This window comes from Vulpes lagopus, chromosome 9 (genome assembly GCF_018345385.1).
Source record: "Vulpes lagopus strain Blue_001 chromosome 9, ASM1834538v1, whole genome shotgun sequence".
Taxonomy (NCBI): domain Eukaryota; kingdom Metazoa; phylum Chordata; class Mammalia; order Carnivora; family Canidae; genus Vulpes; species Vulpes lagopus.
Genome location: NC_054832.1, coordinates 64874027 through 64901086, shown reverse-complemented (window position 1 = coordinate 64901086; position 27060 = coordinate 64874027). Strand labels below are relative to the sequence as shown.

Below are 27060 nucleotides of genomic sequence, written 5' to 3'. Positions count from 1 at the left end.
CTACACATCTTTTATTAGACTGATGCTTATGTATTGCATCTTTCATTGATGTAAATTTAAATTATGTTATTTCAATTTCTGTCAATTCTGCTTTATAGAAAATAAAACCAAGCAAACTTGCCAAATTCATTTGCTACTCCTCATAGTTTTCTTAGTACACAATCACATCATCCATATATAATGACACTTCTTTCCCAATCCTTTTATCTTCTGTTTCTTTTCCTTGAATTACTATACTGGCTAGAAAACTCCAAAAAAGTACTGAATAAGAAAGGTGATAAACGGTATCTTTACATATTGGTCTTTCCATGACTTTTATCCTTTATTCTATTTTTTCCTTTTTCTATTAATATGGTGAATTACAATGACTGGTTTTTTTTTTTTAATTTTTATTTATTTATGATAGTCACAGAGAGAGAGAGGCAGAGACACAGGCAGAGGGAGAAGCAGGCTCCATGCACCGGGAGCCTGACGTGGGATTCAATCCCGGGTCTCCAGGATTGCGCCCTGGGCCAAAGGCCAGCGCCGAACCACTGCGCCACCCAGGGATCCCCAATGACTGGTTTTTTAATGTTAAGCCAATCTTACATTTCTGGGAAAACAGAAATTGGGTCAAAATATATTTTTTCCTATAAATGGCAGATTTGATAGTATGTTACTTAGGATGTTTCCTCTATATTTGTGAGTGATAGTGGCTATAATTTTCTATTCTTGTCATATCCTTGTCAAGTTTTATATCAAGATTATGCTGGCTTTACACAGTAAGTTGTGAAGGCCTTTCCTTTTCTCCTCTAGAAGAGTTTATGGGTAAAATTTTAGTTTGACATTTATTTTTTTCCATCACTTTGAAGCTATCTTTCCCTTTGTCTTCTAGCTTCTTAGTTTCTGTTAAAAACAAAATAGAATCTGTTTCTAGCAATCTTATAGCTGTTTCTTTGAAGGTAATTTTCTTTCTCACTACTTTTTTTTCTTTTTCACTACTTTTTTTTTTAATTAATTTATTTTACTTTTCCATTTTAGAAAAGAGTTTATTCTCATGTTTAGAATGCCCCATATATTTTTAAGTTTTTACTTAAATTCGTTAGTTAACATACCATATAATATTAGTTTCAGGTGTACAATATAGTGATTCAACACTTCCATACATCACCTGGTGCTCATCACAGTAAGTGCCCTCCTTGATCCCCATCACCTGTTTCACCCATTTCCCCACCCACCTTCCCCCTCTGGTAATCATCAGATTGTTCTCCAGAATTAAGAGTCTGTTTCTTGGTTGGACTCCCTTTACCCCACTCCTTTCCTCATTTATTTTGTTTCTTAAAGTCCATATGTGAGTGAAATCCTTTCTGTCTGATTTCAGTTTTCAGTTTTATTATATTGCTAATATACTGTGATTTTCTTTTAATGCTACTGTACTTCAGATTCATAATGCTTCTTGAATCTGTACCTTAATGTGCCTTATATTAAGCTTTAGAGATATCTTGGTATTATCTTTCCAAGGACTACTTCTACTATAATTTCCCATTCCTTTCCTGGGACCCTAATGACTTTCAACACATTTTGTGCCAGATTAAGGATAGAAGATTAAACATTTTTTTGACCAGGCATGCCTGGGTGACTCAGTTATTGAGCATCTGCCTTTGGTTCAGGTCATGATCCTGGGGTCCTAAAATCAAGTCCCACATCAGGCTCCCTGCAGGGAGCCTGCTTCTCCCTCTGCCTATGTCTCTGCCTCTCACTCTGTCTCTCTGTCTCTCTCATGAATAAATTAAAAAAAAAAATTTTTTTTTTTTACCTTACTCCCTTTGACAAGTGGGATCAATGTCCTCTTGCATGAATCTGGACAAGCTATGTGACACAGCTCATCAACAGAATATGAAAATGTGATGCTGTGACAGTGTCCATGCCCTCGTCGTCAGAGACCAGGTGTTCCCATACTTCCTCTCTTGGAATGCTTGCTCTAGGGGAAGGCAGCAGCTGCCATGGAAGAAGTCCAACTACCCTAAGACTGCCATTTATGGTAAGAGAAACGTTGGCCAGCTCCAGAAATTCCAGCCACCCTACCCTGGCACCAGATATAAGAGCGCAGAGGTCATCTTAGATGTTCCAGCCCCAGAGGAGGACATGTGGAGAAGAAGCAAGGCCCCAGACTATGGACCTAGTGGAGCCACCTCTGTTGAAGATCAGAACATTGTGGTACACAGGCAAATCAAACCTGATATACTAACTAAATCCTGACCCTCAGAATCATGAACATAAAAAAAAGTTGTTTTACGCCAGTATGTTTTGGAGTCATTTGTCACTATTGGAAGAGGTAATCCTTCATAGTGGACACTCCTGAGTGTCCCTGCATGTTCTGGTTGGGTGTGCCAAGAATGCCAAGCCCCGACCAATCCTTACCTAGGCCATTTCTCAGGGTTGTGTTTGCAGCTAGCAACCTGGAGGGATAAGTACATCTTTTGCTGGAACAAATAGCAGTATGTTCCCCAAGCTCCCTGATATAACACAAATCCACTGTGTGCATAGTATCCACATAAAACCCTCTACGTTGCCACTGTGGATGTGTGGGGCTAGAAGAACTGACACAATATATGTTCAAGTTGCTGGCTGTGCCATGAATAATAAAGTCCCCTATGTCTTTCCCAGGAGCTTTCTCTCTTCTGCCAGCATCCAAGATGCAGTAACAGGCTAACTTGTTAATTTATACGTAAAATCTTAGATTCTTCACAATTCTTGACAGATACAGAGCAATAGATAACTGGAACACATTCACATGTCTTTTCTGTATTTTCTACCTCTTGCTTCATTGTGTTTCATTCTAAATTGTTTCCTTCTGACCTAATGTTCTAATCCACTAATTCTCTCTGTATTTTGGTCTTATTTGCTGTTAAAACCAACGCCAATGAGTTCTTATTAAAGTATGTTATTTTTAGTCTTAAGTATTCATTTGACTTAAAAAAAAATTTTTTTTTTACAATTTGCAGTCCTCTACTGAAATTTTCAATCCTGTCTTTTTTCCTCCATCAGCATAATTATGTTATTTTGAAGCTCATGTAAAATAATTCCATCATTAGAATTTCCTGTGGCTGTTTCTACTGTTGTTTCCTTTTCATTTTTGATCACACTATCCTTATCTCCTTTTGCCTTTTTTTATTTTTTAAAGATTTTATTTATTTAGTCATGAGAGACACACAGAGAGCAAGAGAGAGAGGCAGAGACACAGGCAGAGGGAGAAGCAGGCTCCATGCAGGGAGCCCGACATGGGACTCGATCCGGGTCTTCAGGATCATGCCCTGGGCCGAAGGTGGGAAGGTGGCGTGCTAAACCGCTGAGCCACCCGGGTTCCCCGCCTTTTTTATTTTTAATTCAGTGCTTAATATGCATATGAAAAATTTAGAGGTAATTTGAGACTTAGGGTAATGTTACTACCTTTCTTCAAAGAGGATTAACATTTACTTCAAGTAGGTCGCTAGAGGTTCTGAAGGTACAGATCATCTTGATCTAATCACTGATTGAGACGTTTTACAGCGAGGATTTCCTAAGGTAAAGAACTTTGGGGTTCCAATTAGAGCATAGAAGGTTTACCAGGACCAGTGCCCCAACTTTGGTGGGGTATCAACAGCTATTTTTGTTTTTCTAATTTTAAGTGTCCATCAGAAATTCTGCTCAGCTTTCATCCACCTTTCCCAGAATCAGCAGATGCTACTAAGGGGGAAAGTAGCCCAAATGCCAGGTTCATCTCTGCCTTAACAGCATTCTGATATACTCAAATACATGTTTTCCATATTTTGTCCAGTCTTTCTAGTTTTTTTAAACTGGAGTGTTAATCCAAATAATTTATCCAACATTACCAAAAGTGGTGCTCCTCCAAAAACAGGTAATGTGCTTACTATTTAAGGGTTTTAGAAGTTCTCTTTTTCCCATTTTCTCCTTTATGGGCCAAACCCACACAATGTTTGTTTTCAAAATATGCATTCTATGAAATATCTTTAAAGGTGGTGGTATATTTTCAAATAAGCCAAGATACACCTTTTTAACTATGAAAATCTCTTATGTCATTTGCACAAAAACATTTTATCTAGAGTAGTGAAGACAAAACACATGGAATACAACTTTAAACATTTTGCACATATATGTATCAGGAAGAGAAAAAATGTACCAAAGTAATGTCACATTTCAATTGGAAAGGAGAAGAAAAATTATATCAGCTTTCATATTTTATATTTTACAATTCTAATTGTCTCTAAGCATTTACTAACATTATCTAAAATAATGTGTCATTTATCATGACCCAATGTTTTTAAAACATTTCAAACATAACTTTTTTCTTTTTCCTTTGAAAAATTATGTATTTTTCTACAAATCTGAAGGTTACCAAAAGCCTAAGAGAAATACTGTATATGCCAACACTTACCATGAAAAATACGAAAATCAATATACGGATGAGAACCTCTTCTTTCTGATTCAAATCCTGCTCGACTCCTTACGCGTACATCTCCTGGACAAAATCAAGAATAAAACATAAGCTTAGAAGGCTGCCATTTTGGGAAGAAGCTCCCATAAGCAATGAAGGTTTAATGGTATCATACTCATAAGCACTGGTTCACTAATGATATATATGGAATAAGTAGTTAAGAGCTAATTTATTTGAAGGGATTTATAAATTTTCAGTACTGAATTGTTAGGCTAGATAAGCTTTTTTTAAATCTACCTCAATAATAATAATAATAATAATAATAATAATAATAATAATAACAATCTAACTTTTAAAGTTAGCATTCAGAAACATGACAAATATATGACAATCCAAACTAATATCTTTTTTTTTTTTAAGAGAAAAAAAATGAGAGACACAGAGAGAGAGAGAGAGAGGCAGAGACATAGGCTGACGGAGGAGCAGACTTCCTGTGGGGAGTCCAATGTGGGACTCAATCCCAGGACCTTGGGATCACAACCTGAGCCAAAAGCAGATGCTTAACCACTGAGACACCCAGGTGTTCCTCCAACCTAATATCTAATTATTCACATGAAGTTAAAAAAAAAAATCCTCAGCACAAAACTAAAAATCCAGAGAGAAAGATATTAAGGGTCTACCCTGTGCCTAGCACACCATACTGTCAGAAATATGAAAGAAATTACATGACCCATTCTCAAGTACAATTTTATAAATGTACAGAAAAATAAAATGTTAAAAGATTGTGCCTTAAATGTTCAATTTGATTGATCTCTTTTCTCACTGATTTTGTGTGTGTGTGGGTGTGTGTGGGGGTGTGTATACACACACACACACACACACACACGGCCTTCAGCTGGGTCTTAAACTTTGGCCTTTATAAGCTCAGTATTGTTTCTACATGTATTCATATGACTTTCAGATCACTTCTCTACACAACAAAATAACCACTGCAACCATGTACTAGACATTCTTTTTGTGTCTTATAGGTACTATTTTATTTAACTCTCTAAGCAACTCTGAGAGGTAGGAATCTTAGTCCCCATTTTACAGATGAAGAATCAGAGACTTTGAGAAGTTAAGTAGCCTGCCTGTGCCACAAAGCTAGTGTAAAGGGTGAGTCAGGATTTAAACCTAGCTCTTTGGATTCCAAAGACAGCACTTTCCCCACTATACTCTCAGAGCCTCCAAGTTCATAACCTTTAGGTCTTCAGTTCCTGCCCCTGTGCCCCTGAATTCTGCAGGGCCTTCTTGCTCACATTTTGTTTCTCTAAGGCAGGCCATCATCTCCTTCATGGTTTGTGTCATTCCACAATGATTTATCAACTGTCTCATGTGGGGTTTCCTTTTCCCTGCAACAAATTCTTACTGAACACCCACTACATATCAGGCACTGCAAATACAGCAGTGAACAAGACACATAAAGTCCCTGTCTCCATGAAGCTTATCATTTCATGGAGACAAATAATATACAAATAAGAATTTCATTCTATGTTGGAGGCCTGGGTGGCTCAGTCAGTTAAGCATCTGTCTTCAGCCCAGATCATGATCTTGGGGTCCTGGGATCAAGCTCTACACTGGGCTCCCTGGCTCAGTTGGGAGCCTGCTTCTCCCTCTTCCTCTGCTGCTCCCCCCTGCTTGTGCTCTGTCAAATAAACAAAATCTTAAAAAGAATTCATTCTATGGAAGATGGTAATAAGTAACCAGGAGATAATTAAAGCAAGCAAAGAGGAATGGGTGGGGGAGAAGTAGAGGAGGACAGACGCAGTAGCATGGTCAGAGAAGACCTTACTGAAAAAGAGGTATCTGAGCAGAGGCCTGAAAGAAGTGAGGCAGTGAGCCATGTGGCTATCTGGAGGAAGAGGTTTCTGGGCAAAAGAAAGAAGCAATAAAATACCCTGAGATGAAGGGCATGCTAGGCATGTTCAACGTCAAGCAGAGGCCAGCATGGCTAGAGTGAGGTGAGGGAGAAGTAAGGTCAGAGAGGGCCACTTGATGATGGACCTTCGTGGACCATCATGATAGCTCTGGCCATTCATCTAAGACAGAAAACCATCAAAAGATTCTGAATGGAGGAGTGAGACTGATTTAACTTATGTTTCAAAAGGTTCACTTTGGCCACATAGACTAATCAAGCAGAGGCAGGTAGGTAGCTTCTTAGGTAGCTAAGAAGCGAGTGCAAGAAATGAAACAATAACTATGGCTTGGTGGGGGGCAGACATGGGGCGAAGTTCAAGGGGAAACAAGTGTCAGTTATGCAGGATAAGTTCTGGAGATCTAATGTACAACAATGCGACTATAATTAACAAAATAAATTAACAACAACAACAAAATAACCGTGGCTTAGATCTTGGTAGTAACGGCATGAGGGTGGTGAAATTCTGGATATACTCTGAAGGTATCAGCCAAGAGAATGTGCTGATGAGGCAAACATGGAGTAGACCAAAAATAAGAATCAAAAAGATCTGTTAAGTTTCTGATCTGACAACCAGAAGAATGGAGAGTTATGTGCTCTGAGATGGCAAAAGACTGAAAAATGAAGAGCCTTGGGAACACATAACTTTTGTTCCTGTATTCGCTTCTTAGCTTGCCTCCCTGCCTCTACCTATGTGCCTCTGCTTGATTAAAAGTGAGGTGCCCATAATACATTTATATGGAGATGTTCTATAGAGTTAAAAAAATATATGAGTTTAAAGTTCTGTTTTCACAAGCACATGAGAAAATGCTCCGCATCACTTGCCATCAGGGAAATACAAATCAAAACCACAGTGAGATACCACCTCACACCAGTGAGAATGGGGAAAATTAACAAGGCAGGAAACCATAAATGTTGGAGAGGATGTGGAGAAAGGGAAACCCTCCTGCACTCTTGGTGGGAAAGTGAACTGGTGCAGCCACTCTGGAAAACTGTGTGGAGGTTCCTCAAAGAGTTTAAAATAGATCTGCCCTACAGGACCCAGCAATTGCACTGCTGGGGATTTACCCCAAAGATACAGATGCAGTGAAATGCCGGGACACCTACACCCCGGTGTTTCTAGCAGCAATGTCCACAATAGCCAAACTGTGGAAGGAGCCTCGGTGACCATCGAAAGATGAATGGGTAAAGATGATGTGGTTTATGTATACAATGGAATATTACTCAGCCATTAGAAACGACAAATACCCACCATTTGCTTCGACATGGATGGAACTAGAGGGTATTATGCTGAGTGAAATAAGTCAATTGGAGAAGGACAAACATTATATGGTCTCATTCATTTGGGGAATATAAAAAATAGTGACAGGGAATAAAGGGGAAAGGAGAAAAAATGAGTGGGAAATCTCAGAAAGGGAGACAGATATGAGAGACTCCTAACTCTGGGAAACGAACTAGGGGTGGAGGAAGGGGTGGTGGGCCGGGGGTGGGGGTAACTGGGTGACGGGCACTGAGGGGGGCGCTTGATGGGATGAGCACTGGGTGTTTTTCTATATGTTGGCAAATTGCACACCAATAAAAAATAAATTTACAAAAAATAAAGTTCTGTTTTCAGGAGAGCAGAATCTCAAATACGTTTGTGGAGAGAGACATAGACAGTAAAGAGGAAAAGACCTCGATGCCCGCATCCTCCACCAAAAAAAAAAAAAGAGGAAAAGACCACACCCTATTAGGGAAAAAATCGTACCAGAGTAGAATGGAGCTGAGACAGACACACAAGGTAAATTAAAGAGGGAAGAAAGGAAGAAGAGCAAAAATGGGGCACAGGAGAACACTTGGGCTTAAGAAGATGAATAAGAATTAGTCAAAGAGGCAAAAACAAACTAAACACCCAGAGAAAGGTGAAGACTATGGATGACTCAATATCTTAGAAGTTGAGGGAGGAATTCTGAGCATGAAAGAAGTCACAGAAGACTCCTTTAAGAAAAGAGAAGTAAATCTGCCTATTGGAATCTTAATTGTACATCTTTAATAGTATGATTTAAAGTTCAAGGGATTGAGGAGTGCATGATGAGGAGAGAAATCTGGCAAAGAGAGGGAGAAGAGAAAGAAAATTATACATGTATACACAATCTAAATTCATTTCACCTTATGGACTTGAATAATACGTGAAAAATTTAAGAACTGAGACTGGAAGACGACAAACGGTCTTCCTTGCCAGACAAGTGAAAGCAATTAATACATCCAGTGACAGGATTATATGGTCAGGTATTTTATGGCTTCATCTTTCTCTATGCTAGCATGGACATCTTTTTAGTATTTTATCAACTCTACAAGTCTAAAATTATTTTTATGAAGAATACTCAGAATTCAATTTAAAATTGTACATTTATGACAGAGTCCCAGTTATCAAGCTGGAGATTTCTCAATTACTCTAAAATACCTGTCTTTATTCATATTACATTCCATATTGGTTTCAAGACTTCTAATTTCAAAATTATTGATTATTTCCTATCGCAAACAGTGATGAAGAGCAACCGAATGAAAATGATCTCAATCCCAAGTTAACACTATGTGATAATAAAATTAACGGATTTTGGTACAAAATAAATACTGCTTACCTAGCATACGAATGTACAACGCAGTCTGGTCAGAACTGTCATAGGAAATAGCTCCACGCCTCTAGAAAAAAAAAATACACACATTTTTAACACATGCTAATTAAATGGGATATGAAATTTAACCAACATTTATTATTTATTCTTTGTAAAGCACTGTGCAGAAGATGGATATACCAAAGGAAATTTTGAGAAATTTTTTAAGAGCAGATATGACTTCTGCTTTTAAAATCTCTAGTTATGAAGAAGACGATTATGATTAAGCAATGACATAAAAGTGGGTACAGAGAGTAAGGAACGGGCAGTAAATAGAAAGTTAATGTCAGAGTCAGACAAGCTCACTTGGGGAGAGAACTTCTGCAGAAGTAGACAAAAGTGAAGAGGAGACATGGTCCAACTATCATTTCCTTAATTTAAGCATGAATGAATAAGGAAACAGGAATCATCATTTGAAGAAACGCATCAAACTAGAAATAAATGGAACAAAATGAAAAACCAAATGGCCCAGACGCTAGCAAGAAATAAGAGAATTTTTAAAAATATAATTAGTATACTTAAAAAGATCTGAGGTGATATTGAATCTATAAGGCAAAAAACAGGGTGCCCCTGAAAGAGAGATTTTAAAATACATTCTGTGTTTAAAAGTAAACATATAAAAATATATCTTGCAACATTATCCATAACACTCCAAATAAAGACAACCCAAATATCCAGCAACAAACGACTAGATTAACAAAATGTACTATATCCACACAGCAAGCACTATTCAGACAGGTAGGAAGGTACACAGTACTGATATAAGCTACAACACGGCTAATCCCCGAGAACAGCGTGTTGAGTGAAAAGAGCCAGTCACAAAGGACCACACAGTGTATGGTCCCCCTGATATGAAATGTCCCAAACAGGCAAATCCAGAGGCAGAAAGTAGACTGGTGCTTCTCTAGAGCTGGGAGAGCTGGCGCAAGGTGGGGAGTGAATGCTCACAGTACCAGGTTTCTCTCTACAGTGATGGAAATGTTCTCAAATTACCTGTGGCAATGACCACACGGCTCTGTGAGTACACTAAAAATTACTGAATTGTACTTTTTAAATAGATGAATTGTATGGTATGTGAATTGCATTTCAATAAAGCTATTATAAAAATAACAAATACTACAAATTTAAAATATACACCCTAAAACAACATTTGTAGAGCTGAAATCCCCTCCGTGAGCTCTGCCCACTCTCCCCGTCATAATCCTCTCCCGTGCTCTATCTCCACTTCTTCCTTCTGTCTCAGGACTAACCTGGACTAGTATCATGTCTAACCTGGACTCTTACAGTGGGCTGCTGACTGGTTTTCCTGAGTCATCTCTGGGCCCCCAGTCCACTCTTCGCACCAAGTCAAGAGTGAACAATTCGGTTCCTGCTCAAAATCCTCCAATGGCTCTCCACACACTTGGACTAAGTAAGGTCCAATACCAAGCTCTGATTTCCAAAGGCCTCAATGATCTGCCTACGTCTCAGTCTTCTTGTTCTCCCACTCTCTCCTCACCACCACAACTCAGCCACACTGGTCTCCTTGCTATTCCTCAACTGTACCATAGGTGCAGCTTTATACTTGCTCCCCTGTCCAGGATCACTGCATCATGGTTCCCTTCTTATCTCTTGGGTTCTAGATGAAATGTCATCTCTTCAAACCAAACTTCCTATTAGGTTTTTCTAACTGTTCTATAAAACCTGTCTAAAAGTCATGAAAAATGGATCAAATTAGTTCAACAGACATGATAATAGGCAGATTTCCCCCTACCCTATCTAAAAATGAAAGGAACAAGAGTGCTTTACAAATCAATCAGAAAATGATGAATAATAATGTAGAAAAACAGGTAGGACATAAAAATACTATTTATGGAAAAAGAAATATAAGCCTATAAACACAAGACAAGATGCTCAATTTCATTAACAAAAGAGTCATTAAAAGCAACGAGATATTTTTATATATCTGATTAATGATCTTCCCTCAAAAAACCGGCATGAGATTTATAATCCCTCAACACACACCTAGACATCTCAATGAAAAATAATCTTATTTTACTATCACTATAAAGAAATTTACTTTATTTGAAACCTTAATTGAATGTACTTTGCTATATAGCTCCCCAAATCACTGTTATTATCTCCTTAATGCTTATCATGTAATTAAGTTCTTACATGATTTCATGTATCCTTACAAAAACAGAAAACAACAGTTCCAAACTGCAAATGTAAAAGGAACAGAAGTTCCAAACAAAAATAAAATTCTTAATTTCAACCCTGGTTGTCTCCACAGAGCCTGAGGGACAGAGATATGAGAAGGACTTTTCAATGTTTATCCATTGAATTTTGTAGTATGTGTAGTTATTATCTAGTCACAAAATAGACCAAATTCAAATTAAAAAGTAAAATAATCCACTACAAAGAAATCTATAAAGAAAAGCATGATATCAAATCCCAAGGGACTAAATCATACAGAATACATTCCTGGCAGCATCACACTTTAAGTGTCTTCTACCAACAAAATATCTATCCTAAGAAAGCCTACTGCAGTGTAAACTAAAATAATTTCAGGGTAAACTATTTATTTTGGAGCAAACAGCCCCTGTAATCACTTGGTATTAAAAGGCACCTCTCGGGCAGCACCAGTGGTGCAGTGGTTTAGCGCCGCCTGCAGCTTGGGGTGTGATCCTGGAGACCAGGGATGGAGTCCCACATCGGGCTCCCTGCATGGAGCCTGCTTCTCCCTCTGCCTGTGTCTCTGTCTCTCTGTCTCTCTCTCTCTCTGAATGAATAAAAAATATTTAAAAAAATAAATAAAAGGCACCTCTCACACCTGCTGTTTGATCTCCTCAAAAATAGTTAGTTTATTAGATTATAAGTCTCCCCTTAATACTACCATATTAGAGGAGAACCTAGGACCCTGAAGAGCATATATGTGGAAATAAGTATTTCTGTCAGCCAAGACATAGTAATGAAGCTACAGATACCACTATATAATAGCTCATCATGGTCAATACCTATCAACCTGCTAGTGTGCAATAACAACTTGAATAAATGGGTTATGAAAATGAACTGTAACTTGTCATCTCTAACAGGCCTCCTTAAGAGAGTGATTGACATTATTTTTTTAATGTAGGATGACGATTTACTAAAAAGCCACTAATTAGGAATGTAAAAATCTCATTTATCACTTCACATATTAAGGACTGAGAAAGACTAGTATCAGCTCTGTTAAATAAAATAGTATAAGTCAAAAACTAGTTAATGAACATAATCTAGATTAGAACTATGACCTACTAAAATAATTTTAAGGTAATCCCTTAAGACTTATTTACAGAGGCATTAATTTAGATATAAAAATGATAGGATCTATATTAATCATAATAAAAACCTGGCAAAAGAGTAGAATTTTAAATATATCAAATTACTTAGTGAAGTACAACTTATTCAAGTTATTCTATTCATTACTAATTTAAGTAAGTCTGGTCCACAAATAGTTTAAAAGCTACACTAAACCACAAGACATAACTATAAAATAAATCCAAATGAGAAGATTTTTTTTAAGGGATGGACTTTAAAATTGATCTATCTGAACCCTGATATATCCTGAGTGATGCTTCGTTCATTTATCTCCTCACAAACCAAGATTAAAATGAGTATTACTATATTCTCTCACTAAGCAATTGAGGTGGAATAATCTGAAGTAACTCATTTTGGAAAAATACACTACAAATTGTGAATTGTAACAATAAAAATTTGATTTAAATGCTGGAATTACTTTAAACAAAAGTTATATGTGCTTTATACCCCAACGCTACAGCACAGACTTAACACATCTTTTTTAAAGATTACCATTTAAAAGCCATATACCATACTAGTAAAATCCTCTTTTTAATAAAAATAGTAAAACAAATTTAATTAAAATCCTGTGTTGCGGTCAGTCCCAAAACACTTTGTGCTCTCATCCACATTCCCACCTCACCTCACCAGTGAATGGAAATAACTGAGAAGCTTCTACTCGTGACTCTTCTAATTTAGCCATCCTGGGAATAGCTTGGAAAGCAAACCAGCATAGGTCAAAACATGGGTGAGGCTGAGCCAATCAGAAACTGACAGCAGCATAAACAAGGTTCCAAAAGATCCACTGCTACATTAACGGACTTCACAGTGCCCTGGTCAGACACTCACTCACCCTGAATCACTCTTCCACAGAAGCGAATGACAAAAGGTGTCAAAGTTGTTCCAGTATTAGTTAATACAAAACTTTTAAAGACAAGCATTTTTAAAAAATGAGCAAAGATATTTTAAGTGCCACTGTTTTTATCTTGTTCAAGTTCTCCACTAAAATGATTATGCAAAAGCATGCTTATTTCCCTTACATGGGAAAAATAATAATATATTAAGTAACACTTGCTTAATTCCTACTTTGTGTCAGAAAATGTTACAGGTGCTTTCATATAAAAATCTCACTTAACCCATACAAGACCTTTATAAGATAGGTTTTGTTGGCCCCATTTTATGGATTAGTAAACTGATGGTCAAAGGGCTTAACCACAGTAGCACTAAATAAATTTTCTGGTAACATTATCAAACAGCAGTAACAGACTACAAAAGACAGAAGTGCAGCCAAAGTTTTAAAAGCAGTTTTCTCTGATGTAGTAAAATGAGCTCTTTCAGAATATATTCATTTTACAAATGCTAGAAAAACATGCTAGTGTTTGTCTATTAAAACACTGCATTGATCCACAGGAATAGTAGTATCCTTCCATTCTTCTTGCCTATACAAACTGTATATTTTTCAAAAATACTGCAAAATAAAATATGAACGTTCTTTTCGTTTTGAAACTTAATTTTGGGGAGCACCTGGGTGGCTCAGTTGGTTAAGCATCTGACTCTTGATTTCAGCTCAGGTCATGATCTCAGGGTTGTGAGTTCAAGCCCCATGTCGGGCTCTGCACTGGGCACAGAGCCTGCTTAAGATTCTCTCTATCCCTCTGGCACTACAACCACCACCACAACCACTCCTACCAGCATTCTCTCTTAAAAAAAAAAAAAGAAAGGAAAAGAAAGAAAAGAGAAGAGAAGAGAAGAGAAGAGAAGACAAGAGAAGAGAAGAGAAAGAAGAGAAGAGAAGAGAAGAGAAGAGAGAAAATCAAAACTTTTTTTTTTTTTTTTTTGCTGGCTAGGAAAAAAGTCAAAGTCTCTGAAACCATCCACAACTCAATGCATTAATATTAACTTGACTTTCCTTCAATAACCTAGTGAGCTAATCTTTTAAAAACAATGAGTAAAGAGCTGTCAGCACAACAAAATTGCTTCTTACAAAACACAAAGATCTAAAAAATTTGAGTACACTATCTTTCTTTAAGAGATTTCTTCAATCATACTAAGAAATCAAGACTACTTCAAGTCAAGGTCAATGACACTTAAAAGAAAAATTATGTACAAGGATTAAAAATCTTGCTTGAAGAAGAAATTTAACTTTATGGAATTCCATGCTTTGGGTTACTTAGCAAATACCAATGGCCTTACAAATTTTAAGTTAATAGTCTTCAATTTCTTAATACAAAGTTGCATCACAGATGAAAGATATAATCATTTTTGTACAAGTTTAGAAAAAAATAATTTCACTGGTACCATCTTAACTATTTCCTACTTTAGTTTTAGACTTTTGTCCAGATGGCAAATGGCTAGGCTAGCATTCTAGCCAGCATTTCTCAAGCCTGACACTCAGAATGCAAGTTCAAAAACAACAAATATGTAATAATCTCACTTTTCCCAACATAAGTAAGGTATACATTTTAGTAGCAGCAATACTTTAACAGAGAATAGAGGGTAGTTTTTAGTTTTTTAAAAGTTCATAACTGTTGAAAAATTCTCAACAACTACACATTCAACATATAAGTATTAGTAAATTATTTCCAAAAAGAATATTTAAAATATGTGCACCAAAAGTATAAATTAATAATTATTTCATCTTAAAAGGTGTATTCCTTTAATCATATCACTTCTTTAAGGGAATGGTATGGGGGGAAGCTACTTCGATAATGAGGAATGATACCCTAAAAAAGCCCCTGAAAGAAGGAAAAGGTGGGAGAAGAATAAAAATTACACGCTTAACTACAGTTAAGCTTTTCAGCTGACAGGTAAAATTCATAGCTCTTTTAATCAGAGAAATAAAAACTGAAGCAAAAGAAGAAACTCCTAGCAATTCGACCCCAACCAAATATATACACTGATGATTAATTTCACTCTCCTAAAAATAAAGAAGGCCTACCTTAGAGGCGATCCACTTGAGAAGAACCACGGCCAGGCACCAGATCAATGTAATTCCCATTGGAACAATCAAAAGCCCACTGCATAATCTCCCCCCTCTCCCAGCAGGCAATAAGCGAGGAAGACTTGTTCTGAGTTTGATAACAGCCAGCTGTCCCCAGGCAGAAGCGAGGGGAGACACTGCCCTGAACCTCAAGCAGCTGCCTTCAAACACGGGTCACCTGACTCCTCCGAGAACGCGCTGCCTGCCAGCCTTCCTTCCCAGCGCCTGCTTAAGGCCACAACCCCAGGGTTGGGGGAGATTGGCCTCAGTAATGTTGGAAGAGGAAAGGGAAAAACCTTTGTGAGGGCTGACCTAACAGTCTCACAAAATATACCTAGAAGAGGTCTCAGGCTAGCCCCAAACACTTCTACTACGTCATAATACTAACAGAATACTAACAGAGGGCTTTGACCTAACTTTCAAAAAACGTTTAGCAATACACAAAACTTCTCAATTCTTTCATACAGACCAGCTTCACAGGTATAATGTCCTGGCACTTCAAAATATTACTGCATTTTATTCTATCTTTTCAGCTTTTAACACCAAATTTGTTCAACTTTTTTCTTTTAGAGCTAGGACTATTTTATGAATGTTAAGAGTCTTTTATAAGTATTGTATGCCCTGTTTAACATCGTAATTCATTCATTTTAGATTTATTGACATAGGCCAGTCTAGCGGTGCGTTTTCAGACAATTAATAGTATATTATTTCTAAGTCCTAATTGTCACCTAGTTTATATTACAATATTTTTGGTATACATCACCTTCCTCCCTTGGCTGGTGAGTGAGCTAATAGCAAAGTGTGCCTACGTTCTTCCACCTTCATGACCTCATAATAGCCAGCAGGCTGCAGGTACTACTGCTGAGAAAGTCTTTGATGAAACTTTCGTTCAAGTATTCTGCAAGTATTTATTACGCTTCTATGTATAGGCCCTGTGCTAGATGACAGGGGCATAATCACCCAGTAAAACCAGAAATGGCTCCTGCCCTTGTGAAGCTTACAGTTCAGTCAGCATCTACTTTAATCAAAGTCTACGAACATAAATATAAAATCTGCAACTGGAACAAGTACAGTAGGTGGAGGAAAGAACTGCCAACACAGTCTGGATGTGACCTAAGAGGAGACAGACTTCTTCCCACAGTTCCTGAAATGTCCCTGAGCCAAAACGAAGAGGCAAGCACATGAAGAGGACAGGAAGAACGATCTGTGCAGATAGAACACACGGTGGCCAAGGAGCTATGAAACAGAGCATGGTGAGAGGAGAAGGAAGAACAGGGGAGGCTGGAGAGCAGGGTGAGTCAAAAGTGGAGTCCGTGGAAAGGTGTTTTATCTTCATCCTAAAAGCTACTCCCAACCTAAAGAGCTTTAGCAGGTTTTGGTCAAGGCTAGCTGTGTGGAGCAGGAGCTGGACAAGCAGTTAAGTGGCCGCCGCAGAGGTCCAGGAGGGAGGTGATGAGCCCGCCCTGGATGGTGGAGATGAAGAGAGGGAGCTGGGTGGAGAAATACTCAGGACATGACAGGACTGTCACGACAAGATAACAGCATCTGCATAGCAACAGTACACAAAGGGTGGTTCTAAAATATTTGCAACAGCCCAAACAGGTCAAATAGTAATGTTGATGCTATTTTCATGATCCAATCCTCGGTACACAGGGTTTATTTAAAAGAAAAGTTAATTCTAGACCTGTCAAAATGAAGCATAAATTAAATTAGCAGATCTAAATCAAAATTTTCCTAAATTGAAACCGTTCATAACACATGGCCGTAAATTTCTCACTCTACCTTATACATTATGGATATCTCCTCTTGCTGCTGAAGTAACAAGCTGTGATGCAATCCTTGCACAAATGGAGAAGACTCTCTTGTCAGGAAACCAGGTGTGATCTGAGATTATCAGATCTTTCATTATTCTACGTATATCTAGTAAGGTTCCAGGAACAGGACAGAGCAGCAGAATCTTGGGGAGGGGGTCGTGGAGCTTGGGCCAGCAGCTGACACGGCTTGAGGTCATTACCTGCTGCTCTGGCCCATGTTGCACATGCCAAATTAGCCCCTTACCATGATGCTCAGCCCACGATTACTCATTTTCACACCACCTTTTCACTCAGCTGCTTAAAGAGTCAAATTTTGAGAATCAACTACAAGATTGCTGTTTTCGGTACAGTACTTAAATATTTTTATAAAGGTCTTTTTGATTAAAGGTGAGCTCAAGAATCTGTACTTTCAGTTAGTCTAAAAAAGGAAGGACTGACTGATCAGGAAAAAAAGAATCAGAATTAAGACAAAGAATTAGGGGGAAAAAGGTCATAAGAAAGGGAGTCCTGAAAGTTCTCTCATTTAAGTGAATTTCTGTCGAGTTTATTCCCATCACCTCAAAACTCTATTGGGTTTAGAGACAAGAGCTTGGGTTTATTCCCCGGCTTTACTGACAAGAGCTGAGTGACCCTGGGCAAGTCACCACTTTGCTGGGTCTTATTTTCCTCCCCTTCACAGGATTTAGGTAACATCTATACAAGAATACCTTGCTCTTGTAAGCTCCCAATAAATGTTAGCCAAATCAGAATTAAATATTTAAGACTTAAGAATGATACTGATCTAATCACTCCAGCTTCAACCCAACAACAGACTTAACTGAAATCACAATGGTCCATAAAGGGAATTGGTGCTGTGCTTGTGCAGGGCCCTCAGAAACATTTTCTGAGCCCTAGGAGAGTGATGGTCTTGGCTTTCATTTTTCAAACTAGTGAATAGGCTGGCACCCTTAAGTGGTTTCCCTAGCATCCTCTTCTTAAATTTCTACTCTATGTCTGACAGTGAAATGCAGAGATAATCAAGACACAATTCTTCCCAGGTTAGAAAATTCTCTATTTGAATAGAAACAGCTATTGAATTTTTGCCTTAAAAAAACCAAAGAGCCTTCATTGCTAGTGATGCATGCACATCACTCAAATCTTACAAAAATCTCAGGCAATGCAATTTTTTTTCTTAAAACAATACACTTACCTTTCTTCATGGCATGGACCTAATAGCTTTAAAATTTTTTCTTATTTTGAGATATGAAATACCTACTACTAACTTATGTATAAGTTACAAGCACTCCCATTAAAGGAATTTATTATTAAAAATAAAAATATTTCAGTAAGATGAAATAAAAGCAAAAGCTGTTATCAAATTAGTTAGAATACTCCTTTACATTATGTTTATTTCATAGAAAATTCTCCTAAAAATTAATCTTTCTAGTCTGAACATGTAACTTATTATTCCATAAGCAAATAGTTGTATCTCTTACACTAATAACAAGTGTATCCTTTTACATGAACTTTTCTCACCTCTGCCTAGTGAAACATGGCAGAGTAACAAAAAGAACAGACTACATTAGAAAAACTAATGCACGGAATACAATTAAGCTTCCCAAAATAGAATTTGATACTTTAAGAAGAAGGTATAAAATTTTACCCTTTCTGGGGCTAACAAAACTAATATCTGAAAAATTAAAGTATTACAAGCAGACCTCACTAAAAACTGATCAATAGGAAGAAAAGACATGACTTTGATCGTGGTGTTTTAGAGAAGTAAACCAAGTACAAATTTTATCCCTGGGGCTCTCTGCCACCCACAGGACACCTGTCAATCTTGGCAATGGCCTTTAGCTATCCATATAGAGACGCAGCATGTCCTTCCCTTGACCAAATTAGGCTAACCTCATCTGCATTGACATCAGTGTCTATAATTTTGGATTCTCATGGACGGAAATAGCCTATCCCAGAGTTCTTTATACAAATGTTGTGTCTGTGGAAAAGTATAACCAAATTTACAATAGAAAAATGTGAACACTATAGTCAAAACCTCCAATTGTGCTTTTATCATTTTGAATTCCAGCCAATTTTAATTGCAAGGAATATAGCAAAGCGGGTTTTTTTTTCATTTCTTCTACTGAAATCCACACATCAGGGCTTCATATTCTTCAAATACTATGAATTTCAAGAGATATGAAACAAAAAATTACAAAGTGTCAATAACAAAAAATATTCTAAAACTATAGCAACATGGGAATTTTCCCAATTAAAACCTTTGTTGTCAGACTGATTTAGAGCTCTGAATCAAGTTTTTTTATTATACAGAATCTCAGTAGTTGATGGCAGCAGGCACAATAATCCTAGTACAGAGGAAAGAGTAAAACCACCTTAACAAAAAAAAAAAAAAAACCACCTTAACACTTTACAAACAAAATTTAAATTCTGTTACAGGGCAGCCCCGGTGGCTCAGCGGTTTAGTGCCGCCTTCAGTCCAGGGCGTGATCCTGGAGACCAGGGATCAAGTCCCACGTCGGGCTCCCTGCATGGAGCCTGCTTCTCCCTCTGCCTGTGTCTCTGCCTCTCTCTCTCTCTGTGTGTGTGTGTGTCTCTCATGAATAAATAAATAAAAATCTTTAAAAATAAATAAATAAATAAATACTGTTACAACTATCTTATGACATTAAAATAACAAAGATTTGCTTATTGATCCATTGTTCATAATATATCAGAAATTATGGGAAGGTGAAAGTAATCACAATTTTTAGAAGGAAAAAACAGTAGCGTAGATCTGCAGAGTGGGAGCTTAAAAAAGGATTATTGAGTGTGCATTCTGTAAGTATAAGACTACAAGTATATTATTAGACCAGGTGAATGTCACAAACACAGGACATGTTACTTTAAGCAGAGCTGCACACAAAGTCTCTGGTGGCAACCTTAAACAAAACAGAACAATGTGAGCCCCATACTATGGTAAAGCAGACTCCTAGCTGACTAAACAAACATACCCAGAGATTAAGTATGTGATACCAAACTAGTGGAAGAATTCTAGAGATAACTAAGAGAACTGTGCATCTGTCCTGGGGTGCAGATCAGACAAATGCATATAAAATGCAAAGAATAAACCAGTATGTTTAATTACAAATAACTTAAAAAAGGTCAGGATGTTTAATCTCTAGGTTAATAAGAGGCAGTAATTAAAGGCAATCTTAGGAGCCAACGAAACGTAAGTATCCAGATCAAGGATGTTCCACTCTTCAAAATAGAGGCCACATTTAAAAGACTGCATTCAGTTCTAAATATCACACTGGAAGATGTATACATACATAGCATTTTAAGATGCAGATAAGAATAATATAGATTAAAAAAAGAATAATATACATAAGGGATAATAGTATTATAAGCTGAGGTACTTTAGGCAAAGAAATAAAAAGGGACAGAACAGGTGTTAAACAGCTATGAGATAAAATAGTCTAAGAAGTTAAGCTTTATTCTGTGAAATTACAGAAGGTGGAAATAACACCAACAAGCAATAAATTTGTGGAAAACAGAATTTGACTCAATATTACTATCTATGTACTTTCTACAAACTGAGCCATGTTAATTTAGAAGAGCCATCTCAAACAAGTCTCTGTCAGGGCAGTTGTGAAACAGGCTAGAACAACCGACCTTCTCTGCCAATTCCAGAATTTCAGGGTACTATTGTTGAATCAGAGACTGGAGTTCAGGGAGGCTAAGGCACTTGAAATTTGCAGGACAGATTACCAGAGAGTTAAAGTGTGAAGAAAATGAGCCCCAAAATTCCAAAAGTGGGTCTCTCCTTGAGTCTTTTGGCTAAATACTAAGCTAGTTACATGTAGTATGAGATTCCATGAGGCCAGAACAACCAGGGGAAGAACTACTACAGGGGAGTTGGGAGACACAAGTCCCAACCAACCACAAAAGAGCACTCACAAAATACCTGGGACATTACACAGAGACCCCAGAAATGCCAACCATATGAGAAGGGCAGAAAATTCTATTAAACAACATTGTTCTAGGTCCACACTAACAAAGCTCATAACATGCCGAAAAGGATCAGGTTGATCAGAAACTAACTAAATCACCTGCCAAATCAAAACTCAACACTCTTTTAAGAATGACAAATAAAATTACAAATTATGAGAATAAACAAGAAAAAGTAACCTGATCCAAGGGGTAAAAATTGTTAATAAAACCAAACCTGGAAATGGTCAAGTTGATGGGATTAGTAGAAAAGAACTTCTAAAATATTATAATATATTCAAAGATTTAAAGGAAAACATACACACAATGAAAAAAGAAATTAAAACTTTTTTAAAAAATGGATTACTTAAAGCTGATAAATACAATATCTATATAGCAAAATTCACAGTTGAGCTTAACAGTACACTAAACACTACAGAAAAAGAGATCAGTGGAAATTACCTAAACATTTTCCAAATTTGAGAAGAACTACCAATCCAGATGTTAAAGAAGCTCAATGAATTTCAAATAGGCAAAACAAAAAAATCACTACAAGGTATATGACAATAAAATTGCTAAAAATCAACTGATACTAAAATCAGACAAAGACATTATAAGAAAAGAAAACTATAGATGAAAACTCTCATAAATATGGACACAAGAGTATTTAAGAAAATATTAGAAAATCAAATCCAACAATATATAAAAAGGAAATACATTATGACTAAGTATAAATTATCCCAAGAATCCAAAATTGGCTTAATGTTTGAAAATACAATAAATGTAATTCAACATACTAACAGAATAAAAAGAAAAAAATCAATTATCTCAATTGACAAAGAAAAAGCATTTAACAAAAATTCAATACTATTTATGATAAACACTTACTAAAATAGGAATAAATGAAAACTTCCTCACCCAATCAAGAAGATCCATGAAAAATCTATGGCCATTATCATATTTAGCAACAAAAAACAATACTTTTGCCCTAATATCATGAACAAGGCAGGATGTCTGTTCTACCACTTTAACATAGTATTAAAAGTTACAGCCAATTAATTAAGGCAAGAAAAAGAAACATAAGGCATACAAACTGGAAAGAAAGAAGAAAATCTGTCTTTATTTGCACGACAATCAGATTGTGTAAGTAGAAAATCCTAAAGACTCCACAAGGTAGAAAATCCTAAAGACTCCACACAAAAAAACTATGAGAAAATATTTAGCAAGGTCACAAGACATAAGACCAATATATAAAACCAATGGTATTTCTACACATTTATGAAAAATGTTTGGAACATGAAATTTAAAAAAAATATTATTTCCAACAGCATCCACAAACTTGAAATACTTAGGGAAAAATTTAACAGAATGCATGCAACAAGATCTGTACAATGAAAACTATAAAGCATTTTTTGAGAAAAATTAAAGAACTACATAAATGGCAAAATATACCATGTTGTTATGGGACTGAATTGTGTTCCTACAAGAGGCATGTTGAATTTCTAACCATGGATACCTGTGAATGTGACCTTATTTGGAAACAGGTTCTCTACACATGCAATTAAGTTAAGATGAGGGCATACAGGGTTAGAGTGAATTCTGAATCTAATAAAAACTGGTGTTCTTATAATAAGAGAAAAACGTGGACAAAGACACACAATCACACAGGGGAGAAAGCCATATGAAGATGCAGACTAGAGTAATGTATCTACAAGCCAAGGAATGCCAAGGATTGCCAGCAATATCAAAAGCTAGGTGGGGGAGAGATTCTTCCCTAAAGTCTTAGAGAGAGCCTGGCCCTGCCCAACACCTTAATCTTAGAATTCTAGCCTCCAGAACTGTGAAATAATAAATTTCTATTATCTTAAACCATCCACTTTGTGATACTCTGTTATGACAGCCCTAGAAAGCTAATACGAAACCCGAGGGGCCTATGGAGATTGAATTTACCTTAGGGATTTGTGAAAAATGAAAATTCAAGATGCTTCAAGAGTTTCATAAAGGCCTTGAAAGAAAATTGGGCTAGAGAGAGGGATTTGGGAGTAATCCTCTATTAATCAAGACCGATATAGTAAAACTACCAAATGAGAGAAGATGGTTAAAACCCAAACCAAATCTTAAAGCTCACAAGCAGGAGAGGACTGGGAGGGCAAAAGGCCAAATTTCACAATCGGTAACATTCAAATTAAATAGCAACCCCCACTCTGTTCCCCCCCCACACACACATATATGCAAATAACATTGCTTTCCCCCTTACATATCAGTAAAGTTAAAGCCAGTAAGAAGCAAGAAACATCTTTGAATACAGTACAAAAAGCAAGTGACAAGAAAGCCATTGCTCAACAAATCTCAAACCAAATCCCCTTTTAGGGATTAAAGTTTTTTTTTTTTTTTAAGATTTTATTTATTTATTTATGAGAGACACACACACACACAGAGAGGCAGAGACACAGGCAGAGGGAGAAGCAGGCTCTATGCAGGGAGCCTGATAAGGGACTCCAGGATCACGCCCTGAGCCTAAGGCAGGCGCTTTAACTGCTGAACCACCCAGGTAGGTGTCCCAGGGCTTAAAATTTCTTATAGACCTAGCTAGAGAAAGAAATTTTGGTTCCTCTCTCCCTAATCTAGGCTGATTTAGTTCCCGTAGAAGATGAAATAGAATAGACACAGCAGCTAATATTAAAACTTCTTCCATCCAGTTCTGTAACTGACACTGGTTTGGAAGAAGTTGTTGAGATAAATAGTGGCTAACTAAAACAAAACCCATGTTCCTATTATATTATTTATTAGGTGGAATGAACGAATCTCTTGTTAAAGGCTCTTCGATCACTTTTATTTCCAGTGGTGGACTAGTTCAGAGAACTGAACCTACCACTGAAAACTGAAAACAGTGGAAAATATAGAAAATATCTACTGAAATGAATCCACCGAGCTGTAAGAACATAAGGAATCCACAGGCAAAAACTAGGTAAATGGAGGAATGCACAAAGGTAAGCAGAGTACTGAAGCTGACTTTCATTTCAAGGTCAAAGTAGGGTAGAGGGGGTGAACCTGAGCTTTGGATACCACATGGGTATATGAAACAAAAAAGACCAAAGTCCAGGGTCTGGCCAAAGTATAGAGCACCTCTAGTAACTATTACTATGGAATACACAATGGGCAATAATTACATTCTATGTTCATTTAAAAAATAGCCTGAATCAAATCATATGCAATGTGACAACCATCCGCTAGGAGAATACAAATGTATGTAGGTTGGCAAAAAAGACTGCCATACTTTGGATTTGCCACAATTTTGATGACTTGACTGCAACTAATGCTACCCTCAAGGAGCTCTAACTAGAACAATGTATAAAAGCTAAGTTTTCGAAGGTTCAGAAAAGAGCTACTTTCTCTTAAATTAACACCAATTGTTTATATTTAATAAAATGAAGATAACATGAAGGCTTCGGCACTTAGCATATATAATTATAAATGATTTAAAATAGAATAGACAAAGAATTAAAAAGACAAAAATAACTTTTAGTTTGCATTGAAGTACATGGTACTTTTCAAAAAAAATGTAAATTAAATAAAGAAATGTAAAATCTAATGTATCATCTAACATCAACAAAACTCTCACTAAAAAATATTTCCTTCAGGGGCACCTGGGTGGCTCAGTCGGTTAAGTGTCTGGCTTTGGGTGGTCCCAGGGTCCTGTGATGGAGCCCCATATCAGGCTCCCTGCTCCTCGGGGAGCCTGCTTCTCTCTCTCCCTCTGCCTGCCACTCCCCCTGCTCGTGCTCACATGTGCTCTCTCTGTGCCGATAAATAAAATCTTCTAAAAATATATTTTCTCCATAGAGACAGAGAGTGGAATAGAGGTTACCACCAGCTGGGGAAAGAGTGGAACAAGTTACTGTTTAAATGGGTACACAGTTTCTATGTGGCATGATGAAAAAGTTTAGGAAATGGATAGTGGTGATGGGTTATATAACACTGTGAATGTACTTACTGTCATTGAATTGTGCATTCAAAAATGGTTAAAATGGCAAATTTTATGTTAGGTGCATTTTAGCACTATAAAAAATATAAAAATTATTTTTATCTAATTTTCCTTAAAGCTAAGGATTCTCAAGTCTGAAACTCTTGCAAATTAAGTATCCTCTAAAAATTGAAACAGGGGAGCAGAGGCTTTGGGTTATGTCATCATAGATTCAAATCTGAGATCTACCCTTCCTAACCACAGACTCTTGATACAAGTTACATTCTGAAAGCCTTAGTTTCCTCCACCTGGAAAATGGGAAAGTATTTGGACACAAAGTTGTAATAAGGACTATAACAGACAGCTATAGCATACATGAAGATAACCCAGGAACTTCACACCAAGGTGTTCTTATTCAGTTCTCTGGCATACAAAGAGTTATTAATTAAATAAAGTTGTTAACTAAAGTTGTTTACACACTTTTAAAAATTATCTAACACTCTTTAACCAGTGTTTGATAATATACTCAGGCATACAAAACTTGATTCAAATTCTTTAAAATGGCTTCTCCCTGTTTATCAACCCGGCTCTTATTTAAAAAAAAAAAAAAAAAAAAAAAAAAGATTTATTTATTAGAAAGAGAGAGAGAGAGAGAGAGAGAAACTCAAGCCAACTCTCCACTGGGTGCAATGCCTGAGGCCCAGCTCAATCCCAGCACCTTGAGATCAAGTCACGAGTCAGATACTCAACCTCAACCAACTGAACTATTCAGGCACCCCTCAACCCAGCTCTCATTTAAATTGCCAGTTTCTCTAAGTTACAATATGAGGCAGTCAGGAATACCAAAAAAAAAAAAAAAAAAAGCAATTTATCGTTAAGTAAACGAAGTCTGACTATAATGCTCTTCTTTTCAGTTTTTTGCCAGCTGCCACTCAATGGTAATAGTCCATTTGCAGTAATCTCCATCAACAACAGCCATGCATTTAACACTATCAAACCAGTCAGGAATTTGCCCAAGTGTTAACACAGTCTAGATCACAATTTCACTCTTTTAGGAAATGAAACACACTGGCATAGGTGGTGTTTAATCTTCTTAAGTATCAAATACTTTGCATAGCCCCCCATGATACAAGTTAATCTTCTTGATACCCTGTATCGTATTTTTTAAGATCAGTATATTATGATGTTCTGACATTTCAAGAAACTTTTCTAGCTGGAAAGAGAATACCTGTCCCAGACCTAGGCAATTCTTGGGGACAGCAAAGGGCCTGGCCAGGAGCATGTCCTTGATGTGCAAACTAACCCAGAGCCACCTTCTTCATCAGATCCTTTATCCCAAGGCCTTAATCACCCAGAGCCAGGTACTTGGCAACTAGGGACCATTCCTATGGCTCAAAGCCCACCAAAATTACTGAAATCTCCCAACCAACCATAAACCATTCACTCTGCCCTGTCTTTCCCTGGAAACCCCCAGCAAAGACTGTGGCCCTAATGCTTTCCCCTCATTTTTATCTCCTGCCTGCCAAAACACCCTGCTGTTTTCCCTGTGGCCCTGCATGTTGTGCTCAGTCTCCTGTCTCTGGGACCTCTGAGTAATAAACTTTGGTTTTCCCTGAGCCTTTCCTGTGTCTCCTCTGGTGGCTGCACCTATCAGCAAAGAATACAAAACACATCCACTGACTGAGAAAATACAGAACATTATTGTGAGTTCAGGAGTTATATTTAAATAATTTTACTTAATCCCAACAGTATCTACTTACACTTGAAACACACTAGTACATACAGGTTTGGGATTTATGTTTTTAAGTTGACTATTTCAAACACATATGGATTCATGAATCCCTTGCCAAATTCCCAGATTCTCTTGGGATTTGCCATTCTCATGTGAGAATCACTGACCACAGGATGATGAGGCAAAGTGTGTGTGTATGCACAACCCTCCCCCTCCCCAATATCCTCACCCCTGACGCACACTTCTGGAAGAGATATGCCGCATTCA

At 37.2% G+C, this 27060-nt stretch overlaps 1 protein-coding gene across 3 annotated transcripts in view; it reads right to left on the bottom strand.

The window, feature by feature from the left end:
* The window catches only part of PDE7A (phosphodiesterase 7A), a 119325-nt gene that overhangs the window by 55830 nt on the left and 36435 nt on the right, over positions 1 to 27060 (bottom strand). For 2 of the 3 annotated variants that reach the window (XR_005989845.1, XM_041768624.1), the window contains exons 2-3: positions 8990 to 9050; positions 4415 to 4498 (exon numbers count right to left, since the gene is read on the bottom strand). Coding sequence is in view for 2 of the 3 variants with exons in the window: in XM_041768624.1 (XP_041624558.1) it covers positions 4415 to 4498; positions 8990 to 9050 (145 nt within the window). In the remaining variant the exon portion in view is untranslated. Of the gene's footprint in view, positions 1 to 4414; positions 4499 to 8989; positions 9051 to 15278; positions 15479 to 27060 lie in introns of those variants that run through there. The other variant, XM_041768625.1, reaches the window with a different exon arrangement.